Source organism: Cetorhinus maximus, chromosome 11, assembly GCF_964194155.1.
Source record: "Cetorhinus maximus chromosome 11, sCetMax3.hap1.1, whole genome shotgun sequence".
In the NCBI taxonomy this organism is placed as follows: domain Eukaryota; kingdom Metazoa; phylum Chordata; class Chondrichthyes; order Lamniformes; family Cetorhinidae; genus Cetorhinus; species Cetorhinus maximus.
Window position 1 is genome coordinate 51,635,805 of NC_135889.1, and position 17,167 is coordinate 51,652,971.

The 17,167-nt window shown below is 42.4% G+C and overlaps 1 protein-coding gene across 2 annotated transcripts in view; it reads right to left on the bottom strand.

Moving 5' to 3' along the window:
* The window catches only part of dnajc10 (DnaJ (Hsp40) homolog, subfamily C, member 10), an 80,995-nt gene that overhangs the window by 54,614 nt on the left and 9,214 nt on the right, over positions 1 to 17,167 (bottom strand). For both annotated transcript variants that reach the window (XM_078551924.1, XM_078551922.1), the window contains exons 2-4: positions 12,648 to 13,037; positions 2,894 to 3,056; positions 657 to 707 (exon numbers count right to left, since the gene is read on the bottom strand). In XM_078551924.1, the coding sequence (XP_078408050.1) occupies positions 657 to 707; positions 2,894 to 3,056; positions 12,648 to 12,866 (433 nt within the window). In that variant the 5' untranslated portion in view covers positions 12,867 to 13,037. The remainder of the gene's footprint in view (positions 1 to 656; positions 708 to 2,893; positions 3,057 to 12,647; positions 13,038 to 17,167) is intronic.

The following is a 17,167-nucleotide window of genomic DNA, read 5'->3' on the forward strand; positions in this document are numbered from 1 at the left end:
AAAACATACTGGGGAAGACATTAAATGTGAATGAATAAAAGTAAAAAGATTTGGGCATAAAATTCTGGAAATTTAGGAAACTTGGCAAGCAGATCAGTCAGCATCTGTGAAGAGAACAATTAAGTTAGAGTTTCAGAATGACAGCTGGAGTCTAAACATTCACTTGTCTGTTCTCTCCACATGTGCTAACTGACCAGTTGCTTTGTGTTTTAGCATTTTCTGATTTTGTTTCAGACCAGCATTTCTAATTTTTTCGTTTTCCCCTGTGAAGATAATATATGGACTTTGTTCTCAGTATTTATGATGTTCTTTAACTGCAGTAGCAATTTTAAAAGTTAACAAGTGCATGCAGTGTTCATCCAGTTTGTAAACATTCAATCACTTCATCTACACAGGTAAGTATAAAAAATATTAAGAAAAAAACTGTCTTCAACATTTAAAATAACTAACTATCATTGAACACAAATAGTTAAAACGTGCACGCAAACCAAACCCCACCTCCTCCTTTCCTCCTGCTTATTGCACAGCATATCCCAGTAGATATGTTATAATAGCTACAGCAGTTATTTAAATTAAATTAATTTTGCTTAGTAGGGTTCCAAATGCTCAATGCAACATACACACTTTCCAAAATGAAACTTTAAACCCAAACTTACCAAAGTCTCCTTTATCCAATGTTATAATTTCAACATCATCATCATAAATTCCTGGTTGAGGGAAAGAAACAAAAATATGAGTGTGAACCATTTAACTTTTCTTTGTTTTTGTATTGATTGATCTAAACGATCAAGTCAATTTCGTATTTATTTCTTTACTTACAGCTATGAACATTTAATTGGAAAACTGTTATATTTCATTATACTATATATATTAATTATTCATTAATTATGGTGGCATGTAAGTAGAGGACACACATTGAGAGAGATAAATCTTTTGCATTATTTATTACAAGAGTAAAATAACCACATGGAGAAAAGTTATTAAATATAACTTGCAAAAAAACATACCTGTAGAGTAAAAACATTTTCAAAAGATAGAAAAAAACTATTTCTAGACAAAGATAGTCATACCTATCTTACAGTTTAGATTCCAAATTATTAAAGTTTATATTGAATGAAGGTCATACTGGAAAGGTGTAATTAAGCTACAACTGCAACATTGCTGAGAAACAATAGCACTTTGGGCCAACACTGCTGTTAGTATACATGCTGCTTGAATCCAGAGTCAAGGTCTGACGTGACACCACAAAGCGAAGTGAAATTCTCTGGTGAAGAGGGTTCGGCCCACTTAATTTTGAATTAGCTCGAGGTCTGGGGACCTGTTTACACTATAAATGTTTAATATTGCTGCAAAGCCAAAACTATTTCTGCAATAATGCTAAAACTGTGGCGTAGGTATAGCACAAGAGCCTGAATTCTATTTGTTATAGTCAACATAAATAAAATCAGAAGTAAAAAAAACCCAAAAACTTCACATTACATCGGGCTGGATTTAATAGGACGGCATTGCCCCTGCCCCTCCTGGCTGAAAGGTTGAGGGGTGGGAAGGGGCTTCCATCAGCCTGGGAAAGCTGCTGTGCTACATGCTTGGTGTGGGCCTTTCCTGCTGCTGTTGAAATGTCAGCGGTGTGGGTGGGGCACCTGATGGTAAAACTGCAGCGGAAGCAAGGGCGGGCATGGTGCCTATTGGATTTGATGCGTCCCCCCACCTTCAAACACACTGGCAGGGGAGCTTTATAATGTATAACACAGAAAGAGACCATTCAGTCCAATTGGTTTATGCCAGTGATCATGTTCCACATGATTCTTTTATTCCTTTCTTCATCCTGCTTCCTCTTAAGTGCATCTGTTAATGTCAACCACTCCATGCAGTTTTGCATTCTAACCACTAGCTGGCTAAAGAAGTTCCTCTTGAATTCCTTTCAGGTTATTAATTATTATCATATATTTATAATACTGTGGATTCTGGAAATCTGAAATAAAAACAAACTGCTGGAAATACTCAACAGTCAAGAAAGCATCTGTACAGGGGCATACAAAGTTGACGTTTCAGCTTAATGTCCTTTCAAAACTGGAAAAAGTTAGCAATGTGACAGATTTTAACTGTGTGGGGGGTTGGGGGAAAAAAGAACAGAACAGAAGGTCTGTGATCGCGTGGAAGGCAGGAGAGATTAAATGACAAAAAGTGTTGATGATGCAAGGCAATAGGAGATCACAATATATTTATAATCCTTTGTTTTGGATTCCCCAAAAGCAGAAATATCTTCTCCAGGTCTACCCTATTAAACCTGTTCATAACTTTATAGGCCTTTAATAGGTCACCCCCAAGTCTTTTTCTGGAGAAAGCAAAAAAAAGAGTACCAGCCTGTTCCGTCTCTCCTAACAGTTGGAGTCTCCCAGTTCCAGTATAAGTCTTGTAAATCACGTTTGCAAGTTCCACAATGCCCCAAATACTTTTTGGAATATGGAAATCAGAATTGTGCACAGTATTCTTAATGCTGAACTGTTAGATACTGTATGCTTACTCAAAGGCACTAGAAAGCCAGTGCAAGGGAAAACAGTGTTCACGTTTCTTCCATGGGTTCTGTATTTTTCTTAAAAACTTCCAGATGTTCTTTTAAAAAAACATATAAGGCTTCTATATTACAGAAAGATATTGGTTCTAGGCTGGCATCAATAAAATGTGATGCACAAGTAGAAGACCCAAATTATACAGTTTGCTGCATTACATTGATTGTTGAGCATGTAAGCACACATAAACAATGACTGAGATCAAATAGCGATTCTAGACAGCAAATAGAATTCAGGCTTATTAGACTAGTGTGTGACATGAAATGCTTTTACATTACTCAGCCTCTATAGGAGGAGAAATCTAAAAAAACATATTTTCTTACCAAAGTCATAACGATAGAAATTCCAGCTTTCGTACTGACCACCCTGGTGATCCTGGAGGCCTTTCTCACCATATTTATCATACTTTTTTCGAAGGTCCTCATCTTTTAAAACTTCATAAGCTCTATTTATTTTCAGAAAGTTGTCATGTGCTTCTGCATTATTCTATTAAAACAAAGGAGTGGCAAATACTCGAGTTGGTCAATAACGTTGGCTAACTTTGAGAATTTTTTACTTAAGATTTTTTGGTTGAACATGCATATTCTGGAAATTGCAAACATTTGATATCAGATGACTAGACTGCATTAGGTACAATACCTATTGGAATATTTTTACCTTAATCATTCGTCAGGTTTCATAAAATAACCAATTAACTGCCTCTACTAATAAAGCACAGAGTAAAAACAAATCGAGACATTAATTCTGAGTAACATTAGGATTATTTCTATAGATATTTCCAAATATCAATTTTTATAATTTAAAAATGTAATAGAAACTCAATAAACCTTTGATTAAATTAGCCATTCTTATCAAAAGAGGAATTACCTTCAGTCAGGAGAATTTTCTAATGGCTGCAGCAGTTGTGTGTGCACATGGCCAATGCAAAGGAAATGGGGGAGATAGATCTGAAAATCCTAGTTTGTATTGGTGCCCATGCACGCCAGGGCGGCACTGCCTTTTCCTTAATGTGTTGCCAGGCTGCATCGGTTTTGCAGGAGGCTATGGTGCACGGCCCTTAAGATTTTGAAAACTAAGTTAACAATTGTAGACCTCCTCTACCCTAATTTTTGTGGTTGTCCCCAAAATGTGACATCATTACTCAACATCTGCCATTCGCACCACTCCTTTACTGTACTGGTGATTCCATTCCACCCGCCAATTTACTCAAGTTGAACCAGGCCATACAAGACCTACATATCCTGTTTGACCAGTGTTGAATTTCAAACCACGCTTCACAAAGATTTGATGCTTTCCAAGTTCTTCTTGCCTCTATTAACTACAATTCATTCAAAACTTGGCTGTCCATAGTTCCTATCCTGCACAAAATCCCACTCACCCATTACCGCCATCCTTAATGAGTCTACACAGGCTTGGATGTTCTCTAATGCACTGAATTTAAAATAATATTCAAATCCCTCCACATCTTAATTTACAATCTCCTCCAGGCTTCGATTCCCTTAATCACCCTTCAGCCTTCCTGTGAGGCTTTGTGATGTCCCTTCATCTCACCTTAATTATAGAGTTATCAACTGCCTCAGCCCTACTCACTGGAATTTCATCTTGAACCCTTTCAGCTGCCCTCTATATCTTTAAAACCTTTTTTCAACCATCCTAACTCTCCCATCTTAATTCAATGTCTAGTCCTTTTTATTTTCCCATCTGTAAACCACTGCGAATCACTTTCTTCATTAAAAACTCATTATGTAAATGCAATTTGTTGCCTGGGCTGGGGTATCCTTTCGTATAAGCCTGCAAAAGGTTTCTTACTCAATAGGATAAGCGACTGTACTCAGAAGAGTCACAAGCAGTTTGCTCTAGCATTTCCTCAAGAGGGCAATGAACCCGAGGTTCAAGAGCTACCAACAACTCTAGAGCTGCAGTGAGGATGGTAAATCAGACAACACTTCAAGACAATCATTTTGTTTAACGCTAGTCTGGCATAAATATTACTGAACACATGTTCCAAACAGATGAGTGCAGAAAACCTAATTCCAGTCGGCCTCCTTTAATTGGCTTCAATTAGGCTCCTATTGAGCCTGATTGGATACCTGCTGCATGCCAGTAGGTAGCCCAGTCAGACCCAAACAACGCCACCCGCTCCCCCCCACCCCGCTCCCTTCTTTTGGTCACTGTTTCAATATCTCTATGCGACTGGCTGTTACATTTTGTTTCATAACAATTCCATGAAACACATTAGGATGTTTTACTATGTTAAAGACCCAATATAAAGGGTGCCCACTTTAAAACTTACCATTAGTGAATGTTTTTCCCCCGGGCTGGGTTTAGCACCTGGAAGTAGTCCCAACTTCTGTTTCTCATCCCCGGAAGGAAAATTCCGCCCCTGATCTTTCTCACATTCAGGCACTTTCAGTCACATTTATTTTATGAGTGTGTTACTATCATTGTGCAAATTGTTGTTGTTGACTATGGGCTTTCTTGCTGAGAAAGCTAAACAGTTGTCAAATGACCATCATATCTCCAAAGGTGAGATTCTGCTGTTAAGGAGAAAGTGTATGCCGCAGACATTCCACAACATTACATCATAAGAAGCTATACGCGACCTACACCGAACTGAGCAAACTTGCTCCATGTGTTCCAATCTGTGCTGATAGTGCCCTTGCACGTGCAAGTGTTCACCTACAATACCACCAATTCCCAGACAGCAGACCTCTCTGAAGGGTGCTCCTCCGGTTCAATTATGGCAATAACCTTTTGTTGCACTTCCCTCAGTATCACCTCTCTGGTCCCTTCACTGCATAAACCACCTGATTCTATGCACTCCATATAATTTTTCCTGCTGTGAATTTCCACTGCTGAAATTATATCAATTTATTTAAGGTACATTAGCTGTGCTTTAAATTTGCCACTGTACTTCACATTCTGCTCCCACAGCTGGCATATTTTCTGGCAATCTGTGCCAACAGTGCTGAATAATTATGTATTTTAGACTTAGTAAACTCTTGCAAAATCTGCTTTGTGAGCTTCTAACACAAGGAGTAATCACATACTACTAGGTTTACTACTACAATGCTCAAATTGTAAAACATTCCCCATAACTGACTTGTAACTACATCTTAAATTCCATCACTGCAGGAATGCTCATTTGACTGGGAAATTTAGTATAACAAGGGGTTACTTGTTCTGGCAAAATGCAGGTGCATAGACAGAGCAAGCCAGTAAACATGGGGTCCGTCTACACAACCAAGGTTACAGATTCGATTCTGAGTTTGTGCATAGTATGGACCACCCCACCAATTTTCGTGTCATCCGCAAACTTACAGCAAATAATTAGAAAGGCAAATGGAATCTTGGCCTTTATTGCAAGGAGGATTAAGTATAAAAGTAGGGAAGTCTTGCTACAACTGTACAGGGCACCAGTGAGACCACACCTAGAGTACTGTGTACAGTTTGGTCTTCTTAGTTAAGGTAGAATATACTTGCATTAGATTCAGTTCAGAGAAGGTCCACTAGGCTGATTCCTGGGGTGAAGGGGTTGCCTTATAAAGGAAAGATTAAGCAGGTTTGACCTGGACTCATTGGACTTAAGAAGAATGAGAGGTGATCCTATAGTAAGATAATGAGGAGGTCTGACAAAGTAGATGCTGAGCGACTGTTTCCCCTTGTGGGGGAAATCTAGAACATGGGAGCATTGTTTAAAAATGAGTCTTCCATTTAAGACAGAGATGAGGAAGTAGTTCTTCTCTCAGATGGTCATTAGTCTTTGAAATTCTCTTCCATAGAGAACAATGGAGGCTTGGTCATTGACAGCACCTTCCATATCGGAGACCTCTACCACCTAGAAGGACAAGGGGAGCAGGTGCATGGGAACACCGCAACCTGCAAGTTCCACTCAAAGCCACATACCATCCTGATACACCATCCCCTGACTTGGAACTATAGCACTGTTCTTTCATTGTCGCTGGTCAAAATCCTGGAACTCCCTTCCTAACAGTCCTGCAGATGTACCTACACCACATGGACTGCAGCAATTCAAGAAAGTGGCTCACCACCACCTTCAAGGGCAATTAGGGGTGGGCAATAAATGCTGGTCTAGCCAGCAACACCACATCTTGTCAAGGAATATGTTAAAAAAAATAAAGATACTCAAGGCTGAGTTAGACAGATTTTTGATCTACAAGGGGGTCAAGGGTTATGGGGCAGGCAGGAAAGTGGGGTACAAGGCCACAGTCAGATCAGCCATGATCATATAGGATGGCAGAGCAAGCACGATGGGCTGAATGGCCTACTCATGCTTCTATTTCTTATGATTTTATGAAGCGGGTTCAAAGAGATATAAGCAGGTCAAGTGAGTAGGAAATAAGTTGGCAGATGGATTATAGTGTGGGGAATTTTGAGGTTATTTGCTTTGGTAGTAAGAACAGGTTAGCACAATATTTCTTAAAATGATTGAAACTTGTAACTGTTGATGTTGAGGGGAATTTGGGTACATTTGTACAAGAAACAGAGTTTGCATGCAGGTACAACAAGTAATTAGGAAGGAAAATACCTGTTGACCTTTATTGCAGGGTAGTGCAGCATATTGGAGTACAAGGATAAGGGAGTCTTGCTACAATTGTACATGGCTTTGTTGAGATCACACTTGGAGTACTGTGCACAATTTTGGTTTCAATATCTAAGAAAGGGTACACTTGCATTGGAGATGGTACAGGAAAGCTTCACTAGATCGGTTCCTGGGATGAGGGGGTTGTCCTATGATGAGAGGCCGAGTAAATTGGACCTTTCTCTCTGGAGTTTAGAAGAATGAGAGGTGATCGCATTGAAAATTCTGAAGGGGCTTGACAGGTTCAAAACTGAGACATTATTTCCCTGGTTGGGGTGTCTAGAAATCAGGGACACAGTTTAAGAATAAAGGGGCCAATCATTTAGGACTGAGATGAGGAGAAATTTCTTCAGTTAGAGGGTTGCGAATCTTTGGTATTCTCTACCCCAGAGTTGTGGATGCTCCATCATTGAATATATTTAAGACTGAGATGGGCACAGATTTTTAGTTCCCCAGGGAATCAAGGGATATGGGGAACAGGCAGGAAAATGGAGTTGAAGCAGATGACCAGCCATGATTGTACTGGATGGTGGAGCAGGCTCAAGGGGTCATATGGTCTACTTCTGCTCCTATTTCTCATGAAAATATTGCGAGATGACTAATACACAATCCATAATTCTGAAGAAAAATGGGATGTCATCTCACCATTTTGTCTGGTTAGTAGTGTTTATTACCATTATTTGTGCAAACCACAAAATGGTGGACCCGATAGTCAAACATGAATCACACTCATGTTTGGGGCAACCAATCTTGCCCCAAAATCAAGAATGCTTGTCTGGATACCTGTAAAAGCAGAACATACTCCCCAGTCTTTACTCATGTTGTTTTGGAGGGAAAAAAAAGTTCTTTTTCATACCTGCAGTAAGTATTTAATCCTCGGAATGGTGTTATGAGCTCAAAGGGTACATTACTTCTAGTACAATGCCTTTATTAGAACTGAATATAACATGGCTGCCTCTAGCCTGTGCCTCATGACAGAGGTCACATGACTGTGGTAAGCCAGGGAGGACCTTTAGTACACGATTGCATTTCAATCCCAAACATCCCCCTTTTCATAATGAACAAAAAAAATTTGCGTGTACTATCATGTGTAACTGAGTTACCCGTTACCCACTATTCTCCGGCAGTAACAAACTGTTCACTATTCTCATCAGTTTCTGCGCATGCATCGCATATATAGTTGTTAAAGCGTGCAGATCTCTTCATGGAACGTGTGCGTGTTGTCATTGGCTGTTCGTCTGGGTGATGTTCTCTCTCCGAAGAGTGTCATTCCCGTGGCACTTGTTGTTGCCTTGGTAGCTGTTGTTGTTGTTGTTGTTCCCTTTCCGTAGTTGGGGGCCAGTAGATCACTGGGAGTGGTGGTCATTTTGTACTCTGGGGTCTCACCAGCTGCACATCTTCCTGATTAGCCACCTGCAGTGAATGAACATTGTTCATATATGCCTGCAGTTGCGTTGGTATATTGATGGTGATAGACTGTCCACCAATATCCATTACAAGCCTACCGACTCCCACAGCTACCTCGACTACAACTCCTCACACCCCGCTTCCTGTAAGGACTCCATCCCATTCTCTCAGTTCCTTCGCCTCCGTCGCATCTGTTCTGATGATGCTACCTTCAAAAACAGTTCCTCTGACATGTCCTCCTTCCTTAACCGAGGTTTTCCACCCACGGTCGTTGACAGGGCCCTCAACCGTGTCCGGCCCATATCCCGCGCATCCGCCCTCACGTCTTCTCCTCCCTTCCAGAAACATGATAGGGTCCCCCTTGTCCTCACTTATCACCCCAACAGCCTCCGCATTCAAAGGATCATCCTCCGCCATTTCCGCCAACTCCAGCATGATGCCACCACCAAACACATCTTCCCTTCACCCCCCCGGCGGCATTCCGTAGGGATCATTCCCTCTGGGACACCCTGGTCCACTCCTCCATCACCCCCTACTCCTCAACCCCCACCTATGGCACCTCCCCAAGCCCACGCCGAAGATGCAACACCTGCCCCTTCACTTCCTCTCTCCTCACCGTCCAAGGGCCCAAACACTCCTTTCAAGTGAAGCAGCATTTCACTTGCATTTCCCCTAACTTAGTCTACTGCATTCGTTGCTCCCAATGCGGTCTCCTCTACATTGGAGAGACCAAACGTAAACTGGGCGACCGCTTTGCAGAACACCTGCGGTCTGTCCGCAAGAAAGACCCAAACCTCCCTGTCGCTTGCCATTTTAACACTCCACCCTGCTCTCTTGCCTACATGTCTGTCCTTGGCTTGTTGCATTGTTCCAGTGAAGCCCAACGCAAACTGGAGGAACAGCACCTCATCTTCCGACTAGGCACTTTACAGCCTTCTGGACTGAATATTGAATTCAACAACTTTAGATCTTGAACTCCCTCCTCCATCCCCACCCCCTTTCCGTTTCTTCCCCCTCCCTTTTGTTTTTTCCAATAATTTATATAGATTTTTCTTTTCCCACCTATTTCCATTATTTTTAAATCTATACCTATAATGCCCTGTCAGTCTTTCCACCCCACCCCCACTAGAGCTGTACCTTGAGTGTCCTGTCATCCATTCTTAATTAGCACATTCTCTTAGATAATATCACCACCTTCAACACCTCTTTGTTCCTTTTGTCTGTGACATCTTTTGATTATCTGCTCCTATCACTGCTTGCTTGTCCCTACAACCACCCCCCACCAACTTCTCTCCCCCCACCCCCCTCACCTTAAACCAGCTTATATTTCACCCCTCTCCTAATATTACCCAGTTCTGTTGAAGGGTCATGAGGACTCGAAACGTCAACTCTTTTCTTCTCCGCCAATGCTGCCAGACCTGCTGAGTTTTTCCAGGTAATTCTGTTTTTGTTTTGGATTTCCAGCATCCGCAGTAGTTTTTTGTTTTTATCTATTGTATTGATCATTCATGTCCACCGTATATGCTTGAGGTGACAACTGCTCTACACATATCCCAGGATCCCCCCTGGGCTGATTCCTGTAGAGAGCATTGAAAGTTTGTACCCCTGACTGGCTCTCCAATACTTAACTCTGGTTTGGCAGTTTTGTCAAAATGAAATTTGGCTTTCTGCCATCCCATCTTGAATTTTCCACTCACTTCTGGCTTCAGTAGCTTTTTTTTGCTATTGGAAGAATAGTTTGGGCGCAGCGTGACATTTACCTTTGGACTGGACTACTTTCCACATCTTTAGTCGAGGCTTCCCTTGTATACGTCTGTGCTAGGTTTGCTTGATTTCTTGATGATTCCTTTGGTGATTTGCACTGTCCCCTCAGCCTTTCCCTTTGACTGGGCATAATGTAGAGATGATGTATAGTGTTAAATTTCTCAATCCTTCATGAAGTGGCTGAATTCTTTACTCATGAACGGAGGGCCATTGTCACTCATCACAATGTCTGGAATGCCGTACCAACTGAAGTGTGCTTTCAGGCGTTTTACAATCTCACCAGTAGTCACTGAAGTCAGCTGGTCTAACCCCCAGTAGTCAGATAAGTAGTCTACGGTGATAAGATAATCAGTTCCTGGTAGCTTCATCCATGGTCTGTCTGGGATGTCATGTGTCATCAGTGGCTCTCTAGCTTGCTTAGCTTGGTACTCATTACAAGCACCACACTGGCTGATGTGATGTGGTCCTTAATTTCATTGCTCATGTTTGGCCAGTAGAGCACTTCTCTGGTCTTCTTTAGACTTGACTTAATTCTTTGATGGCTTGCATTTCTTCTCATCTCCTTAGGGATAATGACTATTTCTTTTGTACCAGATGCCATCTTGGGCTGTCAATTCATTTCTTTACACCCAATACACTCTTGTGACTATAGGTGTGTCCTTGATGCTCTCAGGTCACCCTTACATCACTACTTCTTGCAGCTCTTGGAGAGGTGCATCTTGTTGGGTAGCTTTCTTGATTTGAGCAAGGCGCTTGTCTGTCAGGTTCAATACCTCTGCATAGTTAATGTCCAGAACATAGTTAATAGCCCAGAACATGTTGAGCTGCTGCCTCACGTTGAATCTGGGAGATTTCACATTCTGTTGTAGCATCCTCAACTTTCTTTACAGGGACTGCTGCTCTTGACAGCATGTTAGCAATGAATATCCATTTCCCATGCTTGTATATCATGCCCAGATAACATCGCTGTAAGTGAAGTAACATTCTTTATAGACGCTTTGGAGCATATAGTAGCGGTTTCAGGGAAATGCTTTGTCGGAGTCCACTGTTACTTTGTCCGTGATCATTCAGTTCTTTCGGCCTGGAATTTCTATCAGCGTATCACAAAGCCTGATCTGTTCTGCCATACACCTGCTTGAGCTGATATTTTACAGCCTCTGTGCTTCTGCACATGTCTATCATTTTCTTGAGAGTAAGTTTCTCCTCAGTAAACTTGTTCTCACTGCAGGATCTCTTATGCCCAAGACAACATCAAGCTAGCTAGGCGCTTTAGTACATGATTGCATTTCAATCCCAAACAAATAGCAATATACATCCTTGACTTATATAACATATCTATCCTTTTAAACAGCTGCCAAAAAATAATTGCACAGAGTAATTCATTTCAGAATCCTCTGAAAATCTGAAAATTCCACTTTTTTATGGTGTGGTAAAGTTACTTATCTCCAAGGGAAACATGTTCAGTTAAATCTGAAAACATCAAGGAATGTTAAATTGCTAATGCAAATAAATATTCATACAAAAAACTAATCCACAATTCTCATCAACAATTCAATATTGTCATCTGATGCATGTGCCGATAACTAATTTTTCAAATCAAAGCCATTTTAGTGGAGCACCAGCTTTAAGTGTGGCAAAGTTTCCATTCATCAGTAGCTGTTGATTTTCATGGCATTCAACAATGAATATATTTAACACAGAAATGAACAAGTGATTTGAGATATGCATGAAGGTGTAGAACAATTGTGTAATAAATGTAATACAATTCAAAACTGTGTTACTTATTCACGAAAGCAACATTTAGGGCTCTTGCATGTGTTTTGTGCAGGTATTGCAACAAAAGAATTGCATCTTCATTGCCAAGCAAATAATCAGACAAATTGCACATATACCCTACTTCTCAATGCACAAACCTCATTTGAAAATCCAATTTTGAATCAAGGAGGTAGATATTATTTTTCATTTAAAAATGTAATTAAATCACACCATCCAAATTCAAAATACTTAAAAAATGAAATTGGCCTCAGGCAAATAAGCCATCATCCTCCAATTTCTGCAAATATGCTGACAACAAGCATTCAAAAATGACTAGAATAATTTCATTAAATAGCTGAACTCCAAATTTATCAAAGGACATTAAAATCTAGAATCCGCTACAGAGAGACAGATTTTTTGGGGGAGCTTCATATCCCGCATCAGACTGCTGTTTGATTTTGTGCAGAAAGGGCAATGCAAGTTTTAACAAGTACAGTATACCTGAAACACTACATTTGAAAACATGAATCCAAAATTATTTCACTTACCGGATTTTTATCAGGATGCATTGTGAGTGCAAGTTTCTTAAAGGCTTGCCTTATCTGCCGATTAGTTGCACTTTTTGGCAATCCAAGCAATTTATAGTAATCCTCATCAGTGCAAACTAGAACTGATACACACATTATAATAAAAAGACATAAAACTATTTTGTTTGAGGACAGTTTACGCTTCCGTGAAGCAGGAAAATCAAGATAAAAATGCTCCATTTTGTAGAACAGAGTTTCAAATCAACTTTGAGTGTGTCCGTTGTATAATTATAGCACTGTGTGCGCACAGTTAAATTGCCAGCTTGGTTCTTGATCCTCATTTACAACAGTATCCTTATTCTTGAGACAATTTTCTGTTACAGGTTTTCATGTTGTCTTCCAAATAACAACCTGCAAATAAAAAAAAACTTCAGTATTTACTATAATCACCCCCATTTTATGCAGAAAAAATAGAAACACAGAAGCAAAGCTCTTAGATCTTATGCAATAAGTTGGCTATGCGTTGTCTTATCCGTTCATAAAGGTTTGGAACTCAAACATGAAACTGAAACCTCAGAACAGGTGTTTTAAGACATTCCCCACCTGCCTCTGCAAAATGATGGAAGGTGGGACATAATCCCAAGGATTGATTTTGCATTCAGGAAATAGCTGGTCTGATTTATTCCTTACTCCTCCCTTAGTATTCAGGCCATTATCTTAACCAGTATTAGCACTTATTCCTCACTTTCCATCCCACCAGCCTCCATATTCAAAGGATCATTGTCCTCCATTTTGGCCATCTCCAGCCTGATGCCACCACCAAACACATCTTCCTCTCCCTTCCCCAGTCGAGCAATCTAAAGGGACCCTCCACAACGCCCTGATCCACTCCTCAATCAACCTTAATACTTCGTCTCCTTCCCATGCACTCGCAGGAGGTATATACCTACCCTTTTAATCTCTTCTCTCCTCACCATCCAAGGCACCAAACACTCCTTTTGGGTGAAGCAGCGATTTACTTGTACTTCTTTCAGTTTAGTATACTGTATTGCCTGTTCACAATGTGATCTCCTCTATGTGGGGAGACTAAACCCAGATTGGGTGACCGCTTTGCAGAACACCTCTGCTCAATCAGCAAGCATGACCCCGACCTTCCGGATGCTTATCGTTCTAATTCACCACCTTGCTCTCATGCTCACATTTCTGTCCTCAGTTTGCTGCAGTGTTCCAGTGAAGCTCAATGCAAGCTTGACCATTTACAAGACAATTTCTTATTTGTGTGTTTTTTTATTTGACCTTTTAAAAATAAAGATAACATACATCTATGTAGTGCCTCTCTCATCATCAGGGCATCCCAAAGCACTTAAGACAACTGAATAGTTTTGAAATCCAGTCATTGTTATTTGCAGGTAAACACAGCAAGACCCACGAACAGCAATTAGATAAATGACCAAATGATCTATTTTGGTGCTGTTGACTAGGACACTGGATAACTCCCTTACTCTTTTCAAATAGTGTCACAAGGTCTTTTACATCAGTTAAGTAAACATATGGGGCTTTGATTTAATCTTTTGTCCTAAAGATGAAACCTCTGACTCTGTGGCACTCTCTCAGCAATACAGTGAACTGTTAGACAAGATGAAATGCTTAAGACCTGGATTGAAGCTTGAAGCTATGCAGGAGCACCACTGCATGGTCAAAGCTGTTGTTAACCAGTCATAGCATTTTCACTTTAGAAACAACGGAATTACCTGTTAAATAGCATGACATTCTCACTTTCTATCCATTATAATTAATTCAGCTCAGAACAAACCTGCCAAACTGCACTCCCAGGGCCTACACCAGCTTGGTTGGGTGTGTCATGAACATTGCTGAAGTTGGTTTACTCAGCAAACAGGTATTTTGAAACTCAGTCCAACCATCTGTTAGCTTATCTGCTGATATCGACAACTGGGAGAATACATAACAGGAAAAACATACATAGTATTGCTTCAACTTAAGGACTATATGAAAAGGGATATTAAACAAAATCTGCAGATTAACCTTAATCACAGACCTAAGGAAATTTGTGAAGACATGGGCCTGAATTTTACATTTGGTGGGCACACATGATTGGCGGACCTGCGACTGGTCTGAAAATGGGCCGCTACCTGCAATTAGCCCTCGACCGCGATTTCATGCTGGCTGGCCAATTAAGGCCCAATCAGCATGAAACGTGTCTTGCCAATGGTTGGGAAGGGCCGGGCGGGGGCATGTCGGCCGCTAGATCCCAGGAGTGTTAGATTCTGAGTGCCAACGGTCAATGACGCCGGAGCTGGCCAAGGGGGTAAGCCCTGGCTGCTTGGACTGAGTGCCTTGCGGCTCAGGGGCCACGACTTGGATGAGCCCTGCCAGGTGCTTCTCAGGTAGGCCTGGCCAGGCTGCAATGGCGCTGCAGGTAGAAAGTGGACTAATCCATGCTCCTCTGTTCTTTCAAGAGAAGATGACCCATAATGACATTGAAAGGTTGTGGACAGGTGGAGGCCCCCCTCAAATCTCCTAATCCTAACCAGATTCAAGCACGACGCCTTGGAGCTGGAGAGATGCCATGCACCTCGGTCATGGAGATGCTGGGGTGTCAGACGAAGGTAAGCATGCAGTGCACAGGAGGTTAGAGTTTCAGGAGTTGCAAACATTCTTGTGTAGTCTTATCAATGATGGGAGCCTCAAACCTGGAGTCCCCATTGATCATTGAAAGACAATGGTACCATAATGCAGGTCATTGTCTCACCAGGGTGCCTGGCATGCGAAGTGATTTAAACTAATGACACATTGTTGTTCTCCCTTAGATTCACGAGCACACACTCAATCCCATGACCCCAAAGAGCCACTCCTGATGCCAGAGGACCGCCAGACTTCACATGCACCTGCGTCACACCCGCTCTCTGAACCGGACACCACCACAGATACCAGCACCTTGGTGGGCATTAAATTTTCGGCTAGAATGTCGGAGTACAGCTGTGAGGGCACTTCACACTCGCTTGAGGAGCAGGCAGAGAGTGCCCAGGCAATGGTAGTAGAAGGGCTGCTGGAGATCAGGATGATGCCAAGTCGAAGGCAGATGATGAGGCTCTGGAGTCATCCATTAGGCGGCAGATGCTGGATGTCCAGCTGGATGTGAGGGAGGATCTGGCGGAGATCCATGAGGGAATGCGCGCAATGGTCGAGTCCATGCAGAGCATCAGCACTGCGTTGACCCTTGTGGCTGAGCGCACTGCCTCCTCCATTGAGAGAGTGGCGACTCTCATGGAGACACAGCTCCAGAAACAGAATCAGGGGTTCCTGGGGTTACACTCGGACCTGCAAGCCCTCACACAGGCACTGAGCTCAGGTGGTCGCTGTGAGTGTGGGAGATGGATGAGGCACCCAGTATCCCAGCTAGGTGCCCGTCTATGAATGGCGAGCAGGGATATCCAGAGCAACTTCATGTTGGCACACATGCTTGTCGTCTCTGTGGGCTCCTCTCAGGGCACACTGGATGGCGGCAGCAGCTCCTCTGCCAGTGACCATGGCATCCGATGAGGCTACAACGACTGGGGAGATGCCAGCCGTGGCACTGGCCACTCCTTCCCAGGTAGGGCCAGCACAGGCTCCACCAGCCAGAGGGTGACCGCCAAGGTAATCAAGGCCCACAAGACAGCAGAGTCAGCAATGCCAGTGCCAGCAAAGGGGGAGGGGGGCACAAAGAGATAGCACTCACAAATGTAAGTTTAAGGCACCATGAGCACGAATGGGGCTGGTCATGGGTGATCTTCTGTTCTGCAATGTTTTATATTTATTGGTCTGGGAATGAAGACCAGAGAAAGTTATGTAAATTTGTTTAGATTGTCAAAATGAGATAAATTTTGTTTTTGTTGTAACGGCCTGAGTATGCTTCATCTTTTTATTCTTTTGGTGCAGAGTGTGCCAGTACATAACGCTGGACATGAGTGGCTCTAAACTTTATTGCACAGGCACTGAGTGTTCTTTGGGTTCAAATGAAAGCGTCATTTCAGAAATCCAGGATGGAGGCGGTAGCCCCGGCATGAGGTGGAAGCAGATCTTTGGCAGCCCAGCTGAAGAAGCGTTGGATCAAAGCGTGTCTGGTGTCCCTGCCTCCCTGAAGGATACAGAGATCTGCCTCCACGCCCTCAGCATTCTCTTCACTGTGCTCCTTTTCTGACTCACCACTGGATTCATCCTCTGTGGCCTGTGGTGCTGTGTCAACATCCTCTTCCTCCAGTGGGTCCCCCATTGCCAGTGCCAGATTGTGGAGAGTGCAGCATGCAAACACTATCAGTGACACCTGCTCTGGGGAGTATTGTAGCGCTCCTCTTGAATGTTCCAAGCATCGGAAGCGCATCTTCAGAAGACCTATGGTCCTCTCTATCACTGCCCTTGTGGAGGCATGACTTCTATAATAACACTGCTCTGCCTCTGTTCTTGGGTGGCGGAGAGGCATCAGCCACCTTTTCAAAGTATAGCCCTTGTCACCCAGCAGCCATCCATCCAGTCAGGCTGGA